The sequence below is a fragment of the Lithobates pipiens genome, unplaced genomic scaffold (assembly GCF_037356315.1).
Source record: "Lithobates pipiens isolate NorthernLeopardFrog02 unplaced genomic scaffold, aLitPip1_a1.2 Scaffold_35, whole genome shotgun sequence".
Classification (NCBI taxonomy): Eukaryota; Metazoa; Chordata; class Amphibia; order Anura; family Ranidae; genus Lithobates; species Lithobates pipiens.
Genome location: NW_027507811.1, coordinates 19,696,444 through 19,723,515, shown reverse-complemented (window position 1 = coordinate 19,723,515; position 27,072 = coordinate 19,696,444). Strand labels below are relative to the sequence as shown.

Here is a 27,072-nt window from a genome sequence, read left to right as displayed (position 1 = left end):
CAGTGAAATTTGAACTCATGTGGTGGTAATCAAGAACACTGTTGCTGCCTGCCACTGTGTCAGGTCACCTTGAGGTGAGGTGACAGATGCACACCGTAGGGATCAGGAGTGCACCGCAAGGTTGTGGACCCTACGGCTGACTGCTGCGGACGGGAGACAGGTCCCACCGGGGATAGAGCGTAAGATTCCCTGGGGCGCGGAGTCTAAGAGCCAGCAGGTGTTCACCAGCGCCTCTAGTGGTGAGGATGGACTTGGCTGCAACTGGCTCCAGGTCGCGACCCCCTGGGTCCCCCACAGTAGGCAACAGGAGGATAGGGATAGTGAGGGACAAAGCCAAGGTCGGGGCCACAAGCAGACGAGAATAGTCAGGGACACGCCAAAAGGTCAGGATCACAGGCAAACAGGGATAGTCGAGGACACGCCAAAGTCGGTAACGGAACAACAGAAGAGCACACGGCAGGTAACAGGAAGCTAACACACAAAGGTTGATCAGCACTGCTGGCCTGCAGTGCACAGGTTAATATAGAGCTCTCTGATAGGAGCTAGGGTGGAGCCATGCCAGAGGATGGATTACAAAAGCAGACAGGTGAGGGTCGGCTGGTCTCTAGAAGAACACATGGAAACAGGTAAGCAGACAAACTATTGCATAACCATGACACACTGGTCTTTGCTGGCTGGTACTGGTGTAGCGGTGATCAGGAACACTGAATCTTACTTGGCTAGAGACAATGGGACTTGTGATCAGGAACACTGTTGCTGGCTGCACCAGTGTTCTGCTGAGAAAGGTCCCCCCCGGCGGATAATGTCCCCCCTGTACTGCGCAGGCGCAGCGCTTGCGCAGTACGAAACCACAACGGAGCCGCCAAAAATAGCCGAAGCTGAATACCTGTGAGTCAGCTGTGCACGGCGCCTGTAACAGGGCCCCTTGCGGGCTCGCTTTGCTCACCACGCTTCGGGCGTGGCCTCGCTTTGCTCGCCACGCTTCGGGCGCGGCCTCGCTGCTCTCGGCATATTTATATTCAAACTCTATGTCCACTTGTATGGTGGGGCTTGAACCTGGGAAGAATGTGGTGTGCAGGCGCCATGTAGAGCCGATGATCAGCTGTTCATCTTCGGAGCCTTTCGGTGGCTCCGTAGTCGTTCGCATTGCGCTGTACAGGGGGGACATTATCCGCCGGGGGACCTTTTTCGGCAAGACACCGGCCTGGTGACAGTAGGACTGGTTTAGAGAACATTGGGAACACTGTTACTGGCTGCACTGGGATTTATGAAGCTGTGATCAGGAACAATGATGGTGGCTTACACTGGTCTGGTGACACTGGGACTGGTTTGGCAAGTGATCAGAAACAGTGTGATTGGCTTACACTGGTCTGGCGACTTTGGAACTCATGTGGTGATAATCAAGAACACTGTTGCTGGCTAACACTGGTCTGGTGACAGTAGGACTGGTGTAGCGGTGATTGGGAGCACTGATTGGCTTACAATGGTTAAGTGACAGTGTCACAGGATGGAAACAATCAGAAACACTTTTGCTGGCTTACACTTATCTGTTGGCACTGTACTGGTGTGACAGCAATCAGGGACACTGTGACTGGCTACACTGGTCTGGTGATGACTTTGTACTGGGATGACTAGCTATAAGGGGTTCTATTGCTGGTTGCTCTGGTATGGTGATACTGTAGTGGAGTTGGTAGTGATCAGGGACGTTGGTTGGCTGCTCTGGTGACACCGTACTGTGCTTATCACTGGGATAACATTGTTTCCTCTCACAGCCAATCGGTGTAAGAGGAAACAGAGTGGCTCTAACATGCAACCTTTGTTCACATTAGTGATAGCTGTGATTGGTCACAGTGATCACATGGGACAGGACTAACTTCATTGGTCTTGTACCCTTCTCTGTGATCTGCTGCGTCTGATGGATCGCGGAACGCACCACTCCGCGGTCTAGAGGGCGTAAACGAGCAGTGCAAAAGAGAGGCCATTCTTATACAGCCCCTAACTTTCAGGAGTCCACAGTCTTCTTGTTTTTTATATACACCGGTTACTGTATATGGCAAGTGGTTAGGCACCAAAACTTAAGAACAATCCAAGAAGTATTTAAAATTGCAGGCTGCAGTTGTTATTTTCTCCACAAGATGGTGAGCTCACTTTTTTTCAGTGGAACGCAAAGACAGGAAGTGATTTCCTCTATAGACACCTAGAGATAAGACAGTTTGCAGGAAGCAGAGAAGGATATCCTCACCATCGGCAGCAGAGGAGGTAATAAGATATTATTTTATATTTATACCCAGTAATCCCCCCCGTCATGTCCGTCCTCTTCCTCCATAGTCACTGTGATGTCTTTTTATCTCCAGCAGATACTTCATATACAGACAAATATATACAGTATTATAATATGTACACATCTTAAATATAGAACCATTTATCCAACTGTCCATCCAGAGCCTCTGGTTTATAGACCGATACATCCAAATATAGAGCCATTTATCCAACTATCCATCCAGAGCCTCTGGTTTATAGACCGGATACATCCTAAATATAGAACCATTTATCCAACTGTCCATCCAGAGCCTCTGGTTTATAGACCGGATACATCCAAATATAGAGCCATTTATCCAACTGTCCATCCAGAGCCTCTGGTTTATAGACCGGATACATCCAAATATAGAGCCATTTATCCAACTGTCCATCCAGAGCCTCTGGTTGATAGACCGGATACATCCTAAATATAGAGCCATTTATCCAACTGTCCATCCAGAGCCTCTGGTTTATAGACCGGATACATCCAAATATAGAGCCATTTATCCAACTATCCATCCAGAGCCTCTGGTTTATAGACCGGATACGTCCTAAATATAGAACCATTTATCCAACTGTCCATCCAGAGCCTCTGGTTTATAGACCGGATACATCCTAAATATAGAGCCATTTATCCAACTGTCCATCCAGAGCCTCTGGTTTATAGACCGGATACATCCTAAATATAGAGCCATTTATCCAACTGTCCATCCAGAGCCTCTGGTTTATAGACCGGATACATCCTAAATATAGAACCATTAATCCAACTGTCCATCCAGAGCCTCTGGTTTATAGATCGGATACATCCCAAATATAGAGCCATTTATCCAACTGTCCATCCAGAGCCTCTGGTTTATAGACCAGATACATCCTAAATATAGAACCATTTATCCAACTGTCCATCCAGAGTCTATGGTCTATTGACTGGATTCATGCTGATCATGAACTTAAAGGATATCTCCCCATCCAGGACACAGACAGAAAAATATATTAATATTATTTCTTCTCCAGTCATTCCAAGCCAACATAAAAGATTTTAGTTAGATGTTCTTAAAAAGCCATCTGAGGTGTCAGAACTCAGGAAGAACTTTGTGCTGACATTTTTCATCCCAGTACAGTCCAGTTAGTTCTCATTTTATGACCGTCTACAGAGAGGAGAGTCGTGTGTAGATCAGGAGGAGGTGAGGAGGATTCTGGGAGGTCACATGACATAATTTTTATCTCTGTAATTAAAATAATATTCTATCTGGATAGGTGAGGAGGAAAATAGGAGGAGTGACCATTGATAATTTCTCTTTTTCAACAGGATTGTGGTGAAGAATATATCTGGTGATCCCTTAACATCCAGCAGTTGGGAGGATTTGGGAGTATTTAGAAGGACACAAGGATCTCTACAAGGACGTCATGATGGAGAATCAGCCGCCCCTCACATCACCGGGTAAGAGGAGACTTTATTGTAAAGGAGAGAGCAGTACGGAGGCTCCACCTAGATCCCCCATCATCTGATAAACACATAGAAACAATGTATTCAGTCAGTGTGTGTGTTTCCTACAGATGGATCCAGTAATGGGAACCCACCAGAGAGATGTCCCCGTCCTCTGTATTCCCGGGATTCCACACAGGAAGGTCACACCATCCCCCACCATCATCAGGTAGGTGGGACTGAGCAATTAGAACACAACATGTATTCTAAGCTATGAGAGGACATTCTTATGTTTCATTTTACAAATGTATTCTATCAACTTTGGGGTTCAGGGCGAAGAACTGAAAGTCATCAAAGTTGAGGATAAAGAAGAAGAAGAAGAAGAGAGGTTGGTGAGTGGAGATCAGCAGTCTATGGAGGAGGGGGAGATGACTATGAAAAGTAAACAGGAGGAATCTTCTCTACATATAGACAGAGAGAGATGTCCCCGTCCTCTGTATTCCCGGGATTCCACACAGGAAGATCACACCATCCCCCACCATCATCAGGTAGGTGGGACTGAGCATGTAGACCTCAACATGTATTCTAAGCTATGAGTGGATATTCTTCTTTTTAATCTCTTCTTTCTTTTTATAAATATGTTCTATCATATTTGAGTTTTAGTGTGAAGAACGCAAACCCATCAAAGCTGAGATTAAAGAAGAAGAAGAAGAGAGGTTGGTGAGTGGAGATCAGCCGTCTATGGAGGAGGGGGAGATGATTATGAAATGTGAACAAGAGGAATCTTCTCTACATCTAGACACAAGTAAGTTTAAAAACACCAAATATAGAACCAGTTCCCATTATTATTTTATTTCTATGACTATAAAGTTTGTATTTACTTTGTTACATCAGAGGAGAAAAAGTCTATGTCTACTGAATACACCCAGGAGAAAACGTAAAATTTCGAAGCAGTAGTTGTTACAGAGGAAGGCAGGATATATAAAGCTCGAGCCTCATTTTCTTTAGGTTAAAAAGATTCCATCCTGATCCCAAAATGCAACTTTTCAGATCAACGGTGTAAACAAAAGTTCCTACAATTATTAGTAACCATATTTGGTATTTGTAATAAAAATGAAAAAAACTTTAACTGCTGATAGTAGGAACATCATCGATGTACCTACCCCACCGCCCCAATGTACTGTGTATATTGTAAAGCACATGAATCAACTCTAGTCCTCAGCACAATAAGGCAATTATGTATATTTACTACATCAAACAATGTTCCCAACAAATGAGGAGGAGATACTGGACACCATATGAAAGGTCCATCTCCATTCCTCAATATAACGTCATGTTCCCAACAAATGAGGAGGAGATACTGTACACCATATGAAAGGACCATCTCCATTCCTCAATATAATGTCATGTTCCCAACAAATGAGGGGGAGATACTGTACACCATATGAAAGGTCCATCTCCATTCCTCAATATAATGTCATGTTCCCAACAAATGAGGAGGAGATACTGTACACCATATGAAAGGTCCATATCCATTCCTCAATATAACATCATGTTCCCAACAAATGAGGGGGAGATACTGTACACCATATGAAAGGTCCATCTCCATTCCTCAATATAATGTCATGTCCCCAACAAATGAGGAGGAGATACTGTACACCATATGAAAGGTCCATCTCCATTCCTCAATATAACGTCATGTTCCCAACAAATGAGGAGGAGATACTGTACATCATATGAAAGGTCCATCTTCATTCCTCAATATAACGTCATGTTCCCAACAAATGTGGAGAAGATACTGTACACCATATGAAAGGTCCATCTCCATTCCTCAATATAACGTCATGTTCCCAACAAATGAGGAGGAGATACTGTACACCATATGAAAGGTCCATCTCCATTCCTCAATATAACGTCATGTTCCCAACAAATGAGGAGGAGATACTGTACACCATATGAAAGGTCCACCTCCATTCCTCAATATAACGTCATGTTCCCAACAAATGAGGAGGAGATACTGTACACCATATGAAAGGTCCATCTCCATTCCTCAATATAACGTCATGTTCCCAACAAATGAGGAGGAGATACTGTACACCATATGAAAGGTCCATCTCCATTCCTCACTATGATGTCATGCTCCCAACAAATGAGGAGGAGATACTGTACACCATATGAAAGGTCCATCTCCATTCCTCAATATAACATCATGTTCCCAACAAATGAGGGGGAGATACTGTACACCATATGAAAGGTCCATCTCCATTCCTCAATATAATGTCATGTTCCCAACAAATGAGGAGGAGATACTGTACACCATATGAAAGGTCCATCTCCATTCCTCAATATAACGTCATGTTCCCAACAAATGAGGAGGAGATACTGTACATCATATGAAAGGTCCATCTTCATTCCTCAATATAACGTCATGTTCCCAACAAATGTGGAGAAGATACTGTACACCATATGAAAGGTCCATCTCCATTCCTCAATATAACGTCATGTTCCCAACAAATGAGGAGGAGATACTGTACACCATATGAAAGGTCCATCTCCATTCCTCAATATAACGTCATGTTCCCAACAAATGAGGAGGAGATACTGTACACCATATGAAAGGTCCACCTCCATTCCTCAATATAACGTCATGTTCCCAACAAATGAGGAGGAGATACTGTACACCATATGAAAGGTCCATCTCCATTCCTCAATATAACGTCATGTTCCCAACAAATGAGGAGGAGATACTGTACACCATATGAAAGGTCCATCTCCATTCCTCACTATGATGTCATGTTCCCAACAAATGAGGAGGAGATACTGTACACCATATGAAAGGTCCATCTCCATTCCTCAATATAACGTCATGTTCCCAACAAATGAGGAGGAGATACTGTACACCATATGAAAGGTCCATCTCCATTCCTCACTATGATGTCATGCTCCCAACAAATGAGGAGGAGATACTGTACACCATATGAAAGGTCCATCTCCACTCCTCAATATAACGTCATGTTCCCAACAAATGAGGAGGAGATACTGTACACCATATGAAAGGTCCATCTCCATTCCTCACTATAATGTCATGTTCCCAACAAATGAGGAGGAGATACTGTACACCATATGAAAGGTCCATCTCCATTCCTCAATATAACGTCATGCTCCCAACAAATGAGGAGGAGATACTGTACACCATATGAAAGGTCCATCTCCATTCCTCACTATGATGTCATGCTCCCAACAAATGAGGAGGAGATACTGTACACCATATGAAAGGTCCATCTCCATTCCTCAATATAACGTCATGCTCCCAACAAATGAGGAGGAGATACTGTACACCATATGAAAGGTCCATCTCCATTCCTCAATATAACGTCATGTTTCCAACAAATGAGGAGGAGATACTGTACACCATATGAAAGGTCCATCTCCACTCCTCAATATAACGTCATGTTCCCAACAAATGAGGAGGAGATACTGTACACCATATGAAAGGTCCATCTCCATTCCTCACTATGATGTCATGTTCCCAACAAATGAGGAGGAGATACTGTACACCATATGAAAGGTCCATCTCCATTCCTCAATATAACGTCATGTTCCCAACAAATGAGGAGGAGATACTGTACACCATATGAAAGGTCCATCTCCATTCCTCAATATAACGTCATGTTCCCAACAAATGAGGAGGAGATACTGTACACCATATGAAAGGTCCATCTCCATTCCTCAATAACAACAATGCTATGAATGCACAGAGTTGCACGGTGTGATTTGGGTGTTTTGAATCGTTTATCTACTTTGAATTTATATTTCCGTTTTGATTGCACCCACTTGCATGTCAGAGCTCACAGATTCAATGCTGGTCTAACATATGTGACTTCAACAATTCTTCTAACATTTATTGTAAAATTGTTTCTCAGCAGATGACCATAATGTCCGGAATACGTCTGAGGAACCTTCTGATAAATCACATCCCAGGACTCTAAGATCTCACAGGAGAAATACTTTAATAGATCCGTCTATTCCCGAGGAATCTTCTTCAGGGCAGGAAGGAGATCACACAGAAGAGACTTCATTGTCATGTTCAGTGTGCGGGAAACTTTTTACAAAAAAGAGAGCACTTCTTAAACACGAGAAATGTCACACTGCTGAGCGTCCCTATTCATGTTCAGAGTGCGGGAAGTGTTTCACTCTGAAAAACAATCTTATTAGACACCGGAAGCTTCACACTGGGGAGCGCCCCCATTCATGTTCAGAGTGCGGGAAGTGTTTCTTTCAGAAAAACCACCTACTTAAACATCTTAGAATGCACATGGGTGTGCGTCCCTTTCCGTGTTCAGAGTGCGGGAAATGTTTTACTGAGAAAAGAATCCTTCTTATACACCAAAGAAGTCACACAGGTGAATGTCCTTATTCATGTTCTGAGTGCGGGAAATGTTTCGCCGACAAAAAAAATCTTATTGCACACCAGAGATGTCACACGGGTGAGATTCCCTATTCATGTTCAGAGTGCGGGAAAGGTTTCAGTGAGAATAAAAGTCTTATTAGGCACCAGAAGCTTCACACGGGGGAGCGTCCCTATTCGTGTTCAGAGTGCGGGAAAGGTTTCATTACAAAAGAAAAACTTCTTGTACACCAGAGAGATCACACGGGCGAGCGTCCTTATTCATGTTCGGAGTGTGGAAAATGTTTCAATTGGAAATATTCCTTTGATGAACACCAGAAGATTCATACGGGTGAGCGTCCTTATTCATGTTCAGCGTGCGGGAAATCTTTCAATCAGAAAAGAAACCTTGATGAACACCAGAGAATTCACACGGGTGAGCGTCCTTATTCGTGTTCAGAGTGCGGGAAATCTTTCGCTCAGAAAGGAAGCCTTGCGCAACACCAGAAAAAGCACACAAGCTTTTTCGGCTAACGTCTGATAGATCTGAGTCTGCAGGGATTGAATTCTAGTAATACGATCCTCTAAACATACAGAGATGACTCGGTCCCGCACTCACACAGACAACTAAACTGTGCTAATACATGGCCAGATATGACAGTACATGGACAAAACTTCTTATTGGTTGATATCGGTTTCTGGACATTATTGGTCTTTTTATGTTTTTCTGGAGACGCCGGCTTCTCATTGGTCCAACCAATAATAAATACACTTTATGGTTTATTATCTTCAATTATAAAGGTTTTGATTTAGATTCTATCTTCGTTTTTATTGTTTGTTAACCACTTAAAGACCGCCGTGTTATTCCCCCTTCCTGTATACGCCATTCTTTCCTTTCCAGCACAGTGATAATTTGACTAACAATACAACACCGCACCCAAATGAATTTGATATAATTTTTGAGACATGGAAAGCTTTCTTTTGGTTGTGTTTCTCCATCACTTTTAGTTTATAAATAAAAAATTTTGAAGGAGAGGGGGAGAGAGAAAGGGGCGAGAGAGAGGACAGTGAGGGAGAGAGAAAGGGGTGAGAGAGAGGACAGGGAGAGAATGGGAGAGAGAGAGAGGACAGGGGGAGAGAGAAAGGGGTGAGAGAGGACAGGGAGGGAGAGGGGGAGAGAGAAAGGGGTGAGAGAGGACAGGGAGGGAGAGGGGGAGAGAGAGAACAAGGAGAGGGAGAGAGAGAAAGGGACGAGAGAGAGGACAGGGAGGGAGGGGGAGAGAGAGGACAGGGAGGGGGAGAGAGAAAGGGGCGGGAGAGAGGACAGGGAGGGGGAGAGAGAAAGGGGCGGGAGAGAGGACAGGGAGGGGGAGAGAGAAAGGGGCAGGAGAGAGGACAGGGAGGGGGAGAGAGAAAGGGGCGGGAGAGAGGACAGGAGAGAGAAAGGGGCGGGAGAGAGGACAGGGAGGGGGAGAGAGAAAGGGGCGAGAGAGAGGACAGGGGGAGAGAGAAAGGGGCGAGAGAGAGGACAGGGGGAGAGAGAAAGGGGCGAGAGAGAGGACAGGGAGAGGGGGAGAGAGAAAGGGGTGGGGAAAAGAGACTGAAAATTTTGAAGGAGAGGGGGAGAGAGAAAGGGGCGAGATAGAGGAGAGGGGGAGAGAAAAAGGGGTGAGAGAGGACAGGGAGGGAGAGGGGGAGAGAGAAAGGGGCGAGAGAGAGGACAGGGAGAGAGAAAGGGGCGAGAGAAAGGGACGAGAGAGAGGAGAGGGGGAGAGAGAAAGGGGCGAGAGAGAGGACAGGGAGAGGGGGAGAGAGGACAGGGAGAGGGGGAGAGAGAAAGGGGCGAGAGAGAGGACAGGGAGAGGGGGAGAGAGAAAGGGGCGGGAGAGGATGAGAGAGAAAGGGGCAAGAGAGAGGACGGGGGGGGAGAGAGGACAGGGAGGGAATGGGAGAGGGGGAGAGAGAGGACTGGATGGAGGGGGAGAAAGGGGTGAGAGAGAGGACAGGGGGAGAGAGAGGACAGGGAGAGAGAGAGGACAGGGAGAGAGGCGGAGAGAGAAAGGGGCGAGAGAGAGGACAGGGAGAGAGGACAAGGAGAGGGGGAGAGAGAAAGGGGTGACAGAGAGGACAGGGAGAGGGGGAGAGAGAAAAGGGGTGAGAGAGGGGGAGAGAGAAAGGGAAGAGAGCGAGGACAGGGAGGGAGGGGGGAGAGAAAGGGGCGAGAGAGAGGACAGGGAGAGAGAAAGGGACGAGAGGGGGAGAGAGAAAGGGGCGAGAGAGAGGACAGGGAGAGGGGGAGAGAGAAAGGGGCGAGAGAGAGAGAGGACAGGGAGAGGGGGAGAGAGAAAGGGGCGGGAGAGAGAAAGGGGCAAGAGAGAGGACGGGGGGGGAGAGAGGACAGGGAGGGAATGGGAGAGGGGGAGAGAGAGGACTGGATGGAGGGGGAGAAAGGGGTGAGAGAGAGGACAGGGGGAGAGAGAGGACAGGGAGAGAGAGGGGGAGAGATAGAGGACAGGGAGAGAGGCGGAGAGAGAAAGGGGCGAGAGAGAGGACGGGGAGAGAGGGAGGGGGAGAGCGAAAGGGGCAAGGGGGGAGAGTAGGGGCAGGAAGTAAGAGAGGGCAGGGAGAGAGGGGGGCAGGAACAGAGAGAGGGGAGGGCAGGAAGAGAGAGAAGGCAGGGAGAGAGAAAGGAGCAGGAGAGAGGACAGGGAGAGGGTGGAGGGCAGGAAGAGAAAGTGGGGGAGAGACAGGGCAGGGAGAGTGGGGGCAGGAAGTGAGAGAAGGTAAAGAGGAGGGCAGGGAGATAGAGAGGGGGGGCAGGGAGAGCAAGAGAGGGGGGGGGGTCTGGGACAGAGGGGCGAGGGAAAGAGAGAGGAGGGGTCTTGGAGGGAGAGACAGAGGGGGCTGAAAGTTGAAAATTGGCCTGAACAAGAAGGGGGTACAAGTGCCCAGTAGGCAAGTGGTTAATCAGTTCTGATATTTTAACTGCCTACCTCAAGTCTTGAAGCCCTGAAATGCCGGGACAGGACAAACACCCCCAAAATGACCCATTTTTGGAAAGTAGACGGTTGTGGGGTGTAAGTGTCAAAATATTAAAATAAAATAAAATCTGAGTTTATTTCACAAAGTTGTCATTTTAACAAGATCCTTCTCCACTATGGACCCCCCAGTTGTTCTCCCCCCTGGTATATATGATGTATATTCTTAGCCCTCAAGTGCAGAATGTTATATTTATAAACATTAAACCTCATCTGCCACATAGTTGCCCCATTACACAACCCAATGGAAGCACCTTCAGGCTTTCTAGGTGCAAACATTACACATGTGATTTGTTGACTACCATTCACATTTTGGAGGCCGTGGAGCACAAGGACAGAAGAAACACCCACAAAATTTCTAAAATTTGGAGAGTAAACACTCCGAGGTGCTTCAATTTTTTTCTTCACAAATTTTTGGAAAATGTGGAAAGTAAATAAAACTATACTTTTTTACACAAAGTTCCCAATTAATAAAATATTAAAACACGCAATATGGGAATACTTAGAATTACACTCCAAAACACATTCTGCTCCTCCTCCTAAGTATGGAGACAGGGCTGGTGCAAGGATTTTTAACACCCTAGGCGAAACCTAATTTTGCTGCCCCTTTGGCTCCACCCCCTTTGCCCTGCACATGTGACAGAAGGCGCCACTATACAGGAAGCATTGGTTTTGCTTCCTTTAGCGCTGGCTCCAGTCCTCTAGTTACACTACCGGTCGGACTGAGTTAGTTACATGCTGCATCCTGCAGAGCATGCAGACGTGGAGGGAAACCAGTGGCCAGGCGCCCCTAGGCAGCAGTGCGCCCTAGGCGGGTGCCTAGTGGTAGCACCGGCCCTGTATGGAGATACCACATGTGAGAAACTTTTTCAGTGTATGGATTGATTATGTTTTTGCATTTATCCCTTACAAAAATCAAATATTTAGCAAGTGTACTGTAATGGTCGCCTGTGTCCGGGAATACAGCCGTGTTTTGTCACCTGTAGCAGTCCTCGTACGTATAAGCCAAGTAAGCCTGGCCTTCTGGAACATGGCTGCCCCTAAGAATGCCATGCTCACTGACCAGGAAGTATAGGAGGATGAACAAAGGGTGAACAATAGAGTTCCTGTGGTTCCGGGAGTGCAGATGTCTGTAGGGGATGGCTGGGACCGGTGTCTCGGTATCTTAGTCGGTGGGATGCACAGATGGGTCAGGTAAGACAACAGACAGTAATGTGGTCGTCAATCAGGCAAAGCATTGGCCCAGGCAGTAGGCTGAGATGACACTGCTCTGGTGTGGCAGCAATCAGGAACACTGCACTGGTTCTGGTGACACTGTACTAGAATGGTGGCAATCACAGGAAACTGTTGCTGGCTACACTGGTTCTTATGACACTGGCCCCTGGGGAGGCTAACGAACAGGAACATTATTGCTTGCTGCATCTGTCTGGTGACCCTGGTATTGATGTGGCTGCAGTTAGGAACACAGTTGCTGCCTTAGGCTGGTCTGTCGACATTCGGACTGGTGAGGCTAGTTATCAACAACACTTTTGCAGGCATACACTGGTCTAGCAACACTGGAGAACTGGTATGGCGTCAATCAGGAACACTGTTACTGGCTGACACTGGTCTGTTGACACAAGGACTGATTTCGCAGTTTTCAGGAACACCGTTGTTTGCATACTCAGTTCTGGTAGCACTGGGATTGGTGTGGTGGTGATCAGGAACATGGTTTCTCACGCTGGTCTGGGGACAATGGGACTCGTACTGGTGATCAGGAACACTGTTACTGGCTACACTGGTCTGGGGACAATGGGACTCGCACTGGTGATCAGGAACACTGTTACTGGCTACACTGGTCTGGGGACATTGGGACTCGTACTGGTGATCAGGAACACTGTTACTGGCTACACTGGTCTGGGGACATTGGGACTCGTACTGGTGATCAGGAACACTGTTACTGGCTACACTGGTCTGGGGATAATGGGACTCGTACTGGTGATCAGGAACACTGTTACTGGCTACACTGGTCTGGGGACATTGGGACTCGTACTGGTGATCAGGAACACTGTTACTGGCTACACTGGTCTGGGGATAATGGGACTCGTACTGGTGATCAGGAACACTGTTACTGGCTACACTGGTCTGGGGACATTGGGACTCGTACTGGTGATCAGGAACACTGTTACTGGCTACACTGGTCTGGGGACATTGGGACTTGTACTGGTGATCAGGAACACTGTTACTGGCTACACTGGTCTGGGGACAATGGGACTCGTACTGGTGATCAGGAACACTGTTACTGGCTACGCTGGTCTGGGGACAATGGGACTCGTACTGGTGATCAGGAACACTGTTACTGGCTACACTGGTCTGGGGACAATGGGACTCGTACTGGTGATCAGGAACACTGTTACTGGCTACACTGGTCTGGGGATAATGGGACTCGTACTGGTGATCAGGAACACTGTTACTGGCTACACTGGTCTGGGGACATTGGGACTCGTACTGGTGATCAGGAACACTGTTACTGGCTACACTGGTCTGGGGACATTGGGACTCGTACTGGTGATCAGGAACACTGTTACTGGCTACACTGGTCTGGGGACCATGGGACTCGTACTGGTGATCAGGAACACTGTTACTGGCTACACTGGTCTGGGCATAATGGGACTCATACTGGTGATCAGGAACACTGTTACTGGCTACACTGGTCTGGGGACATTGGGACTCGTACTGGTGATCAGGAACACTGTTACTGGCTACACTGGTCTGGGGATAATGGGACTCGTACTGGTGATCAGGAACACTGTTACTGGCTACACTGGTCTGGGGACATTGGGACTCGTACTGGTGATCAGGAACACTGTTACTGGCTACGCTGGTCTGGTTATAGTAGGACTGGTGTAGCCGAGATCAGGAACGCTGTTACTGGCTTACAATGGGACTCATATATATCATATTATATCAATATAGCATTGATCAGAAACGATGTTGGTGGGGTCCACTGGTCTGGTGACAGTAGGACTGGTGTAGCAGTGATCAAGAACACCGGTATTGGCCTACACTGGATTTGTGACATGAGGTTGACACAATCAGAAACACTTTTGCTGGCTTACACTTGTCTGTTGGCACTGTAATCAGGAACACTGTGGCCTGGTGACTTTTTACTGGGGTGGTTAGTGATCAGGGACACTGTTGGTGGTTGCATTGGTATGATGATACTGTACTGGAGTTGGTAGTGACCAGGGCCATTGGTTGGCTGCTCTGGTGACACCGTACTGTACTGATCACAGGGATAACACTCTGTTTCCTCTCACAGCCAATCAGTATAAGAGGAAACAGAGTGGTGGTTCTAACATGCAGCCTTTATTCACATTTGTGATGGCTGTGATTGGTCACAGTGATCACATGGGACATGACTAACTTCATTGGTCCTTTCCCCGCTCTGTGATCTGCCGTGTCTGATGGACACAGTGATCACCGAGCGTACCACTGCATGCTCTAGAGGGCGTACATGAGCAGTGCAAAGGGGAGGCCATTCTTATACACCCCCCAACTTTCAGGAGCCCGCCGTCTTGTTGTTTTTATACAATGACTACTGTATATGGCAAGTGGTCAGGCACCAAAACTGAGGAACAATCCAAGAAGCAGCTTTCAAAGTATTTAAAAATCGCAGGCTGCAGTTGTTTTTTTTCTCCACAAGATGGCGATCTCAATTCTTTTCAGTGGAACGCAGAGACAGGAAGTGATTTCCTCTATAGATGGGCGGGTCCTAGAGATGAGACAGTTTGCAGGAAGCAGAGAAGGATATCCTCACCATCGGCAGCAGAGGAGGTAATACAAATTGTTTTATATTTATACCCAGTAAACCCCCCGTCATGTCCGTCCTCTTCCTCCATAGTCACCACTGTGATGCCTTTTACCTCCACCAGATACTACTATACAGACGTGTTTATAGAGTATTATAATATGTACACATCCTCAAAAGAGAAGCATTTATCCAACTGTCCATCCAGAGCCTCTGGTTTATAGACCGGATACATCCTAAATATAGAACCATTTATCCAACTGTCCATCCAGAGCCTCTGGTTTATAGACCGGATACATCCTAAATATAGAACCATTTATCCAACTGTCCATCCAGAGCCTCTGGTTTATAGACCGGATACATCCTAAATATAGAACCATTTATCCAACTGTCCATCCAGAGCCTCTGGTTTATAGACCGGATACATCCTAAATATAGAACCATTTATCCAACTGTCCATCCAGAGCCTCTGGTTTATAGACCAGATACATCCTAAATATAGAACCATTTATACAACTGTCCATCCAGAGCCTCTGGTTTATAGACCGGATACATCCTAAATGTAGAACCATTTATCCAACTGTCCATCCAGAGCCTCTGGTTTATAGACCGGATACATCCTAAATATAGAACCATTTATCCAACTGTCCATCCAATGCCTCTGGTTTATAGACCGGATACATCCTAAATATAGAACCATTTATCCAACTGTCCATCCAGAGCCTCTGGTATATAGCCTGGATACATCCTAAATATAGAACCATTTATCCAACTGTCCATCCAGAGCCTCTGGTTTATAGACCGGATACATCCTAAATATAGAACCATTTATCCAACTGTCCATCCAGAGCCTCTGGTTTATAGACCGGATACATCCTAAATATAGAGCCATTTATCCAACTGTCCATCCAGAGCCTCTGGTTTATAGACCGGATACATCCTAAATATAGAACCATTTATCCAACTGTCCATCCAGAGCCTCTGGTTTATAGACCGGATACATCCTAAATATAGAACCATTTATCCAACTGTCCATCCAGAGCCTCTGGTTTATAGACCAGATATATGCTGGACATGAAGTGAAAGGATATCTCCCCATCCAGGACACAGACAGAAAAATGTATTAATATTATTTCTTCTTCAGTCATTCCAAGCCAAAATAAAAGATTTTAGTTAGAGTTGTTCTTTAATAGCAGTCTGAGGTGTCAGAACTCGGGAGGAACTCTGGGCAGACAATATTCATCCCAGTCCAGATAATTCTTAGTTTATTATCCGTCTACAGAGAGGAGAGTCCTGTATAGATCAGGAGGAGGTGAGGAGGATTCTGGGAGGTCATATGACATCATTTTTATCTCTGTAATTAAAATAATATCCTATCTGGAGAGCTGAGGAGGAATATAAGAGGTCAGGAGTGACCATTGATAATTTCTCTCTTTCAACAGGATTATAAAGTGGTGAAGAAAATATCTGGTGATCCCTTAACATCCAGAAGTTGGGAGTATTTAGAAGGACACAAGGATCTCTACAAGGACGTCATGATGGAGAATCAGCCGCCCCTCACATCACCGGGTAAGAGGAGACTTTATTGTAAAGGAGAGAGCAGTACGGAGGGTCCACCTAGATCCCCCATCATCTGATAAACTCATAGAGGTTGGTTTACTAAAACCAGAGAGTGCTAAATCTGGTGCAGCTCTGCAGATAAACCAATCAACTTCCAAGTTTTTTTTGTCAAAGCTTAATTCAACAAACTGAAGTTAGAACCTACCATGCACAGCTGCACCAGATATTGCACACTCTCGTTTTAGTAAATCAATCCCATAGAAACAATGTATTTAGTCAGTGTGTGTGTTTCCTACAGATGGATCCAGTAATGGGAACCCACCAGAGAGATGTCCCCGTCCTCTGTATTCCCGGGATTCCACACAGGAAGATCTCACCATCCCCCACCATCATCAGGTAGGTGGGACTGAGCATGTAGACCTCAACATGTATTCTAAGCTATGAGAGGACATTCTTCTATGTAATCTCGTCTTTCTTTTTATAAATGTGTTCTATCATCTTTGGGTTTTAGATCAAAGAATCGAAAGACATCAAAGCTGAGATTAAAAAGGAAGAAGAGGAAGAAGAAGAGAGGTTGGTGAGTGGAGATCAGCAGTCTATGGAGGAGGGTTGTCCTCTGGATTCCCGGGATTCCAACCAGGGAGATCACAATTATAAAGAGAATGATCAGGTAGATGGAACTGGCCCAAAAGAACTTGAGAATTATTCTATAAGTAGACATTCTTCTATGTGATCTTTTTTTTTTTGTTCTAAGTGTTTTCTCTCATCTTTGGGTTTAGAGTGAAGAACAGAAAGACATCAAAGTTGAGGATAAAAAGGAAGAAGAAGAAGAGAGGTTGATGAGTGAAGATCAGCAGTCTATGGAGGAGGGAGGTCCTCTGTATTCCCGGGATCCCACACAGGAAGATCACTCCATCCCCCACCATCATCAGGTAGGTGGGACTGAGCAACTAGAACTCAAAATAATTCTAAACTATGATAGGATATTCTTCTATGTAATCTCTTGTTATTTGCAGTAATATTTCCAGATGTTATATTTTATCATCTTTGGGGTTCAGGGTGAAGAACTGAAAGACATCAAAGTTGAGACTAAAGAGGAAGAAGAGAGGTTGGTGAGTGGAGATCAGCAGTCTATGGAGGAGGGGGAGATGTCTATGGAAAGTAAACAGGAGGAATCTTCTCTACATGAGGACACAAGTAAGTTAAAAAACACAAATATAGAACCAGTTCCCATTATTATTTTACTTCTTTAGCACGGCCCCCCTTGGGGACGGCTTGGATTTACCCGCTCACCTGCATCGACATGACCCTGTGAACATGCCAACCCACCTGACACTTTGGGTTCAGACATCATTGCAACACCTTTAAGTAATAAGAAAACACTCAAGAAGGTTATATTCTATGAACATTTACTGGAATACTTCAGTTGAGACGTGGTTGTACAAAAGAGGTGATAGTTCAACTGAGTTTAGGATAGCAACACAAACTGAGCCGAATGACTTATCTAGGAATGTCAATTAGGACAGACGGCAACAATAGAATATTATATACATATATACATACTGGAACATAACCTGAAAGGATAACCAAACATCAAGCATCAATACTTCTAGAAAGCGAACCCAGGCCGGCACGTTTAACCTTTTGATCCTAATGAGAGATGGTGCTAAACAAGAGTGGTATGAGAGCCCTTTAAGTAGCAGAGACAGAATGTCCCCGTTGCAGATCTGATGGTCTTCACCGGCAGTCGGAGCTCATTAACTATATTCAATAAGGTGTAGTAACAGATCGGTAGTATATCTTGTGGCGACTGTAGCTATGTAGCTAACTGTAGCTTATGTACAGTGTTCAAATAAAGGTGCAGTGAAGTGTTCCCAAGATAAAGCTGTCTGTGCACAGTGTCCCAGTGAAGCAAAGGTGGGCAATGACCCTCTCACCAATGACCAGGCCGATTTGACGCCTCCAAGCTAGCAAAGCCCCGATGGACGTTCTGATTACGGACCCGCTTGTGATGATCACCCGTAGCGTGGGTTGCTGCACTATAGAGGTGGTGCTGCTCAGATGTCCGATGAACAGCGGGCAACGCTGGACCCCCTTCTCCGTCAGGTCGGAAAACTGTAGACTGCGTGGGTAGGCCGCGATCTCACTCTCCATGCACAAATAGATCCTTCACAGAGAAGGCCCAGGATCTAGAGAGCGCGGGGCGGGTCTCTGGCTTCTTTTATATCTCTCCACAGCAATCTCGCTGGTGGTATCAAAGATCCATGGGATACGTAGTCCGAGTGTATAGTCGTGCAGGGGAACAGCCATCTGATGGAACTACCAATCCCACAATCCCTTTTGATTGGGCTCACAAATATAAGGTCAGTCTAGTAACGCTGGGCACTAGAGGGATAACATGCTATTCAGATAGGGCAGGGAATAGCTGTTTGTTGCATTGGTAGTCCATATTGCTACACTTCTATGAGTATAAAGTTTTTATTTACTTTGTTAGAACAGAGGAGAAAAGGTCTATGTCTTCTGAATTCACCTAAGAAAAAACTTAAAATTTTGATGAAGCAGTTTTTTTTTTTTTTTACAGAGGAAGGCAGGATACCCATATCAAGCTCAGACTCATTTTCTTTAGGTTAAGAAGATTCCTTCCTGATCCCAAAAGGCAATCAGTTAACTCTTCATATCAACATAAATAAATTCCTACAATTATAAGTAACCATGTTTAGGATTTGTAATGAGAATGAGGAACATTAACTGCTGATAGTAAGAACATCATCGATGTACCTACCCCACCGCCCCAATGTACTGTGTATATTGTACGCCATATGAATCAACTCTAGTCTTCACCTCAATAAGGCAATCCTATTTACTACATTGGACAATTCCTCAATATAACGTCATGTTCCCAACAAATGAGGAGGAGATACTGTACACCATATGAAAGGTCCATCTCCATTCCTCAATATAACGTCATGTTCCCAACAAATGAGGAGGAGATACTGTACATCATATGAAAGGTCCATCTCCATTCCTCAATATTACATCATGTTCCCAACAAATGAGGAGGAGATACTGTACACCATATGAAAGGTCCATCTCCATTCCTCAATATAACGTCATGTACCCAACAAATGAGGAGGAGATACTGTACACCATATGAAAGGTCCATCTCCATTCCTCAATATAACGTCATGTTCCCAACAAATGAGGAGGAGATACTGTACACCATATGAAAGGTCCATCTCCATTCCTCAATATAACGTCATGTTCCCAACAAATGAGGAGGAGATACTGTACATCATATGAAAGGTCCATCTCCATTCCTCACTATGATGTCATGTTCCCAACCAATGAGGAGGAGATACTGTACACCATATGAAAGGTCCATCTCCATTCCTCAATATAACGTCATGTTCCCAACAAATGAGGAGGAGATACTGTACACCATATGAAAGGTCCATCTCCATTCCTCAATATAACGTCATGTTCCCAACAAATGAGGAGGAGATACTGTACATCATATGAAAGGTCCATCTCCATTCCTCAATATAACGTCATGTTCCCAACAAAGGAGGAGGAGATACTGTACACCATATGAAAGGTCCATCTCCATTCCTCACTATGATGTCATGTTCCCAACCAATGAGGAGGAGATACTGTACACCATATGAAAGGTCCATCTCCATTCCTCAATATAACGTCATGTTCCCAACAAATGAGGAGGAGATACTGTACACCATATGAAAGGTCCATCTCCATTCCTCAATATAACGTCATGTTCCCAACAAATGAGGAGGAGATACTGTACATCATATGAAAGGTCCATCTCCATTCCTCAATATAACGTCATGTTCCCAACCAATGAGGAGGAGATACTGTACACCATATGAAAGGTCCATCTCCATTCCTCAATATAACGTCATGTTCCCAACAAATGAGGAGATACTGTACACCAGGGGTACTGAATTAAAATTCACGGGGGTCCGGTCAGTAAAATTTTCTTCCCGCGGAGGTCCGAATGTCATATTGGTCATGACTCCGATCCTTCACATTACAACCTTCCTGTGCACATCACAATTGTTTTCTATTGCCCTTGTAGATACCTGGGTTTTTCTAGGGCAGAAAAACAGATCTCTGCACAAGTGTGGACAAGCCCTTACATCAGTGCCCTCAGTCCACCCTTCACAGCACATTTCTCACTTTTACATCACAGTCCCACCATCAGAAACCCCGCAACCCATTACAGACTCATCACAATGTGTCCTTTTAAAGACCCCCATCACAGACCCCCCCCCCCACAAACACAGATCCCCCCCATTACAGATCCTCTTCACCACAGACCCCCCCCCCCCCACTCAGCACAGATCCTCACTCCATCACATATCCCCCCCATCACAGACCCAACTCCATAACAGATCCCCCCCTAATACAGACCCCACTCAATCACAAATATCCCCCCCGATACAGATCCCCCCCTCCATCACAGACCCCCCCCCCCCCCGATACAGATCCCCCACCATCACAGATCCCCCATTAACGGCCCCACTCCATCACAGGCCCCCCCGTTACAGACCCCATTCCATCACAAATATCCCCCCCGATACAGATCCCCCCTCCATCACAGACCCCCCCCCCCGATACAGATCCCCCCTCCATCACAGATCCCCCATTAACGGCCCCACTCCATCACAGGCCCCCCCGTTACAGACCCCATTCCATCACAGATCCCCCTGCATCACAGACCTCACTCCATCACAGACCCCTCTAATACAGACCCCATTCCATCACAGATCCCCCCCCAATGCAGACCCCACTCCATCACAGACCCCCGTAATACAGACCCCCCATTACAGATCCCACTCCATCACAGTCCTCCCTCAACATTACAGCGTCAGACTGTCCCTTTCATCATCGCAGCATTCCCGCAGCATTCCCCCTTCCTCCCCCTCCCCACACTGCCCTACCTTATTCACACAAGCCGGGAAGCACGCATGGCAGGTCCGGACAAAGGGCGGGACTTTTCAAGTTAAAAGGGTGTGATTGGTTGCTGGGACCGCCCCACTGCCTAGCAACCAATCACCCACTTCGTAACTTGATAAGTCCCGCCCTTTGTCCGGACCTGCAGCGCTTCCAGGCTTGTGTGAATAAGGAAGGGGAGTGATGCAATGATGCCAAGCCTCACCAAGGATTTTAGCCGCAGCGGCGGGCTGGCAATCCGGCAGTGGATAAAAAACACAGAGGCAACTATTTGCGAGTCTGCGGGCCGGATATGGCTGCTACTGGGTCCGGATTCGGCCCGCGGTCCGCCATTTAGTGATGCCTGCTGTACACCATATGAAAGGTCCATCTCCATTCCTCAATATAACGTCATGTTCCCAACCAATGAGGAGGAGATACTGTACACCATATGAAAGGTCCATCTCCATTCCTCACTATGATGTCATGTTCCCAACAAATGAGGAGGAGATACTGTACACCCTATGAAAGGTCCATCTCCATTCCTCACTATGATGTCATGTTCCCAACAAATGAGGAGGAGATACTGTACACCATATGAAAGGTCCATCTCCATTCCTCAATAGAACGTCATGTTCCCAACAAATGAGGAGGAGATACTGTACACCATATGAAAGGTCCATCTCCATTCCTCAATATAACGTCATGTTCCCAACAAATGAGGAGGAGATACTGTACACCATATGAAAGGTCCATCTCCATTCCTCAATATAACGTCATGTTCCCAACAAATGAGGAGGAGATACTGTACACCATATGAAAGGTCCATCTCCATTCCTCACTATGATGTCATGTTCCCAACAAATGAGGAGGAGATACTGTACATCATATGAAAGGTCCATCTCCATTCCTCAATATAATGTCATGTTCCCGACAAATGAGGAGGAGATACTGTACACCATATGAAAGGTCCATCTCCATTCCTCAATATAACGTCATGTTCCCAACAAATGAGGAGGAGATACTGTACACCATATGAAAGGTCCATCTCCATTCCTCACTATGATGTCATCGATGCACAAAGTTGCACGGTGTGATTTGGGTGAATTGTGTTCTTTATCTACTTTGAATTTATATTTCTGTTCTGGTTGCACCCAATTGCATTCCGGAGCTCAAAGATTTAGAACTAGACCAACATCTATGACTGCTGAATAAAAGATTCCAACAATTCTTCTAACATTTCTTGTAAAATTGTTTCTCAGCAGATGACCATAATGTCCGGAATACGTCTGAGGAACCTTCTGATAAATCACATCCCAGGACTCTAAGATCTCACAGGAGAAATACTTTAATAGATCCGTCTATTCCCGAGGAATCTTCTTCAGGGCAGGAAGGAGATCACACAGAAGAGAGTTCATTGTCATGTTCAGTGTGCGGGAAACTTTTCACAAAAATGATATCACTTCTTAGACACAAGAAATATCACAATGCTCAGCGTCCCTATTCATGTTCAGAGTGCGGGAAGTGTTTCACTTGCAAACAAAACCTTCTTACACACTGGTACAGTCACACGGGGGAGCGTCCTTATTCATGTTCAGAGTGTGGGAAATCTTTTGTTCTTAAAGACCACCTTCTTAAACATCAGAGAATTCACACTGGTGAGCGTCCCCATTCATGTTCAGAGTGCGGGAAATGTTTTATTAGGAAAGGACAACTTCTTGAACATCAGAAAATTCACACTGGTGAGCGCCCTTTTTCTTGTTCAGAGTGTGGGAAATGTTTCGCTAGAAAACAAAGACTTCTTACACATCAGACAATTCACACAGGTGTAAGGCCCTTTTCATGTTCAGAGTGCGGGAAAGGTTTCACTGAGAAAAAAAGTCTTGATAAACACCAGATGATTCACATGGATTCACATGGTCTCTATACATGTTCAGAGTGTGGGAAATCTTTCATCGAAGAAAGAAGCCTTCTTAAACATCAGACAATTCACACAGGTGACTGTCCCTTTTCATGTTCAGAGTGCGGGAAAGGTTTCACTGAGAAAAAATTTCTCGATAAACACCAGATGGTTCACACAGGTGCGCGTCCATATTCATGTTCAGAGTGTGGAAAATGTTTCACTGAAAAAAGAAGCCTTCTTAAACATCAGACAATTCACACAGGTGAGTGGCCCTTTTCATGTTCAGAGTGCGGGAAAGGTTTCACTGAGAAAAAACATCTTGATAAACACCAGATGATTCACACGGGTGTGCGTCCCTATTCATGTTCTGAGTGCGGGAAAGGTTTCATTGAAAAAAGAAGCCTTCTTAAACATCAGACAATTCACACAGGTAAATGTCCCTATTCATGTTCAGAGTGCGGGAAAGGTTTCACTGACAAAAGTTGTCTTGATAGACACCAGATGATTCACACGGGTGTGCGTCCCTATTCATGTTCAGAGTGCGGGAAACGTTTCACTCTGAAAAACAATCTTAGTAAACACAAGAAGCGTCACACAGGGGAGCGCCCCCATTCATGTTCAGAGTGCGGGAAATGTTTCTTTCAGAAAAATCAACTACTTCAACATCTTAGAACGCACACGGGTGAACGTCCCTTTCCATGTTCAGAGTGTGGGAAATGTTTCGCTGAGAAAAAAAATCTTCTTATACACCAAAGAACTCACACAGGAGAGTATCCTTATTCATGTTCAGAGTGTGAGAAATGTTTCAGACACAAAAGAAATCTTATTGCACACCAGACATGTCACACGGGGGCGATTCCCTATTCATGCTCAGAGTGCGGGAAAGGTTTCCCTACGAAAGGAAATCTTAATAGACACCAGAAGCTTCACAAGGGGAAGCGTTCCTAATTATGCTCAGAGTGCGGGAAAGGTTTCAATGCAAAAGAAAAACTAATTGTACACCAGAGAGATCACACAGGAGAGCGTCCCTATTCATGCTCAGAGTGCGGGAAATCTTTATTTCACAAAGGAAGCCTTGCGTATCACCAGAGAAGTCACACGAGATAACGATCGTTCCCATGATAACGGTGGTGAGTTGGGGGTGGGGCGGAATATATTGATTGTTTTTCAGATTCGGGTTGATAGATCTGAGTCTGCAGGGATTGAATTCTAGTAATACGATCCACTAAACATAGAGATGACTCGGTCCCGCACTCACACAGACCGCACCATACAACTAAACTGTGCTAATACATGGCCAGATATGACAATACATGGACAACAATTCTTATTGGCTGATATCGGTTTCTGGACATTATTGGCTCTTGTTATGTTTTAATGAAGAAGCCGGCTTCTCATTGGTCCGACCAATAATTAATTTTTTGTTTTTGTTTATTATCTTCAATTATAAAGGTTTTGATTTAGAGTCTAGCTTAGTTTTTTATTGTTTATTAACCACTTGAAGACCGCCATTTTAATCCCCCTTCCTGTATACGACATTCTTTCATTTTTAGCAGAGTGATATTTGACTGACAATTACTCAGTCATGCAACACTCTACCCAAATTAATTTTATATCTTTTTTTTTTTGAGATATGTAAAGCTTTCCTTTTAGTTGTTTTTTTCCCACCACTTTTACCATACAGTATAATGGCAAAGAGATAAAAAAAAAAAATTGAATAAAAAGCATTTTTCTTAGCTTCTCATAAAAAATGCAAATAAATATCCTTTCTTCGTTAATTTAGGGAAAAATGTATTTTTCTACATTTCTTTAGTAAAATACAAAGCGGATAAGTGTATATTATTTACTTTTGTGTGAAAGTTATAAAGTCTTCAAACTATGTGATATATACTGCATTTGAAAACAAATCAATCCCGATGTTCTGGCGGCCTATCTCAATTATTGAGGCCCTAAAATGACAGGACAGTAGACAGTCCAAGGTATTTAGTAAGAGGCATGCAGAGTTTTTTTGAAGCTGTAAGTTTTTGCCACAATGTTTTTGGAACATAAACAAATGAAATAAAATCTGATTTTAATTTCACAAAGTTGTCATTTTAACAAGTTATTTCTCACACACAACCTGGGTATACTTACAATTACACTTCAAAACACTTTCTTCTACCCCTTTCAAGCATGGGGGATACCACACGTGACTTTTTATATGTCTGGATGCATAGAGGGGCCCAAAATCTAAGGAGCACTTTCAGGCTTTCAAAGTGCATAAATGACTTCCTATCATGTTTCTTGAGGCCCTGCAGCACCAGGATAAGAGAAACACCCATAAAATAACCACATTTTCCAGAGTTTTTGCCACAAACTTTTTGGAAAATAAACAAATGAAATAAAATCTGATTTTTATTTCACAAAGTTGTCATTTTAACAAGTTATTTCTTACACACAACCTACTTACAATTACACTTCAAAACACTTTCTTCTACCCCTTTCAAGCATGGGAATACCACACGTGACTTTTTATATGTCTGGATGCATAGAGGGGCCCAAAATCTAAGGAGCACCTTCAGGCTTTCAAAGTGCATAAATGACTTCCTATCATGTTTCTTGAGGCCCTGCAGCACCAGGATAAGAGAAACGCCCACAAAATAACCACATTTTCCAGAGTTTTTGCCACAATCTTTTTGGAAAATGAACAAATGAAATAAAATCTGATTTTTATTTCACAAAGTTGTCATTTTAACAAGTTATTTCTCACTCACCACCTGGGTATACTTACAATTACACTTCAAAACACTTTCTTCTACCCCTTTCAAGCATGGGGGATACCACACATGACTTTTTATATGTCTGGATGCATAGAGGGGCCCAAAATCTGAGGAGCACCTTCAGGCTTTCAAAGTGCATAAATGACTTCCTATCATGTTTCTTGAGGCCCTGCAGCACCAGGATAAGAGAAACACCCACAAAATAACCACATTTTCCAAAGTAAACGCCCCAAGGTAACTTTTAAGAGGCATAATGAGTCTTTTGAGGATTTCATTTTTCTGCCACATGTTTTTAGAAAATACAGGAAGAAAATTAAAATTATATTTTTTTTACACAAACCTGTCAATTAATAAAATATCAAACACAGTATGGGCATATTTACAATTTCACCCAAAATGCATTCTACTACTCTGCTGACTAATACACAAATGTTGTTAACCATTTTTTGTTTTATTTCAGTTAAAAATATTCATTAAAACCATGAATCTCACTGTGTTTTGATCAACAAACATTGTTTACATATTCCATGTTCCAATCTCGACATGTGCCGCCAAAAGTTTTCCACTTCTTCAGGAGTTAATGCATTAATTTGAATTGTATGAGAGACTATCTGTTAAATCATAAAAATGAGAGTGATGGAAGAGATATTATCAGTATTTACATCAACAACTGGAGCCCATGTACTGATGATCAAGGCAGCTGAATAGATGGCCATAGGGAGGACAAAAAGTCCAGGAAAGGGGCCACTAATCTATTGTGTCACTCGGAAGTAACTTCAGGTCCTGCTTATGTATATCCAAAAGAGGTAGATTCATATGCAGATAGAGTTTTGTGATGTGTTTGGCATTATAGCTCCCTCATGGCTCCAACAAAAAACTACTACAAAAAAAAGACATTCTACTGCTCCTCCCAAGTATGGGAATAACACATATGTGAGACATTTTCAATGTTTGAAACGATTAT

At 44.6% G+C, this 27,072-nt stretch overlaps 3 protein-coding genes across 3 annotated transcripts in view; 2 read left to right on the top strand and 1 right to left on the bottom strand.

Moving 5' to 3' along the window:
* LOC143955192 (uncharacterized) overlaps nt 1–27,072 on the bottom strand; it is a 422,346-nt gene that overhangs the window by 161,650 nt on the left and 233,624 nt on the right.
* The window catches only part of LOC143955405 (uncharacterized), a 50,843-nt gene continuing 25,951 nt past the window's right edge, over nt 2,181–27,072 (top strand). The window contains 8 exon segments of the mRNA XM_077465458.1: nt 2,181–2,259; nt 3,605–3,736; nt 3,853–3,950; nt 4,054–4,269; nt 17,008–17,166; nt 17,276–17,428; nt 17,555–17,693; nt 22,709–24,453. Coding sequence (XP_077321584.1) covers nt 3,703–3,736; nt 3,853–3,950; nt 4,054–4,269; nt 17,008–17,166; nt 17,276–17,428; nt 17,555–17,693; nt 22,709–24,453 — 2,544 coding nt within the window. The 5' untranslated portion in view covers nt 2,181–2,259; nt 3,605–3,702.
* LOC143956353 (uncharacterized) lies at nt 4,314–8,925 on the top strand. The gene is made up of 2 exons (XM_077466570.1): nt 4,314–4,526; nt 7,645–8,925. Exons 1-2 carry the CDS (start codon nt 4,463–4,465, stop codon nt 8,640–8,642), a joined length of 1,062 nt encoding a protein of 353 aa, XP_077322696.1. The 5' UTR covers nt 4,314–4,462; the 3' UTR covers nt 8,643–8,925.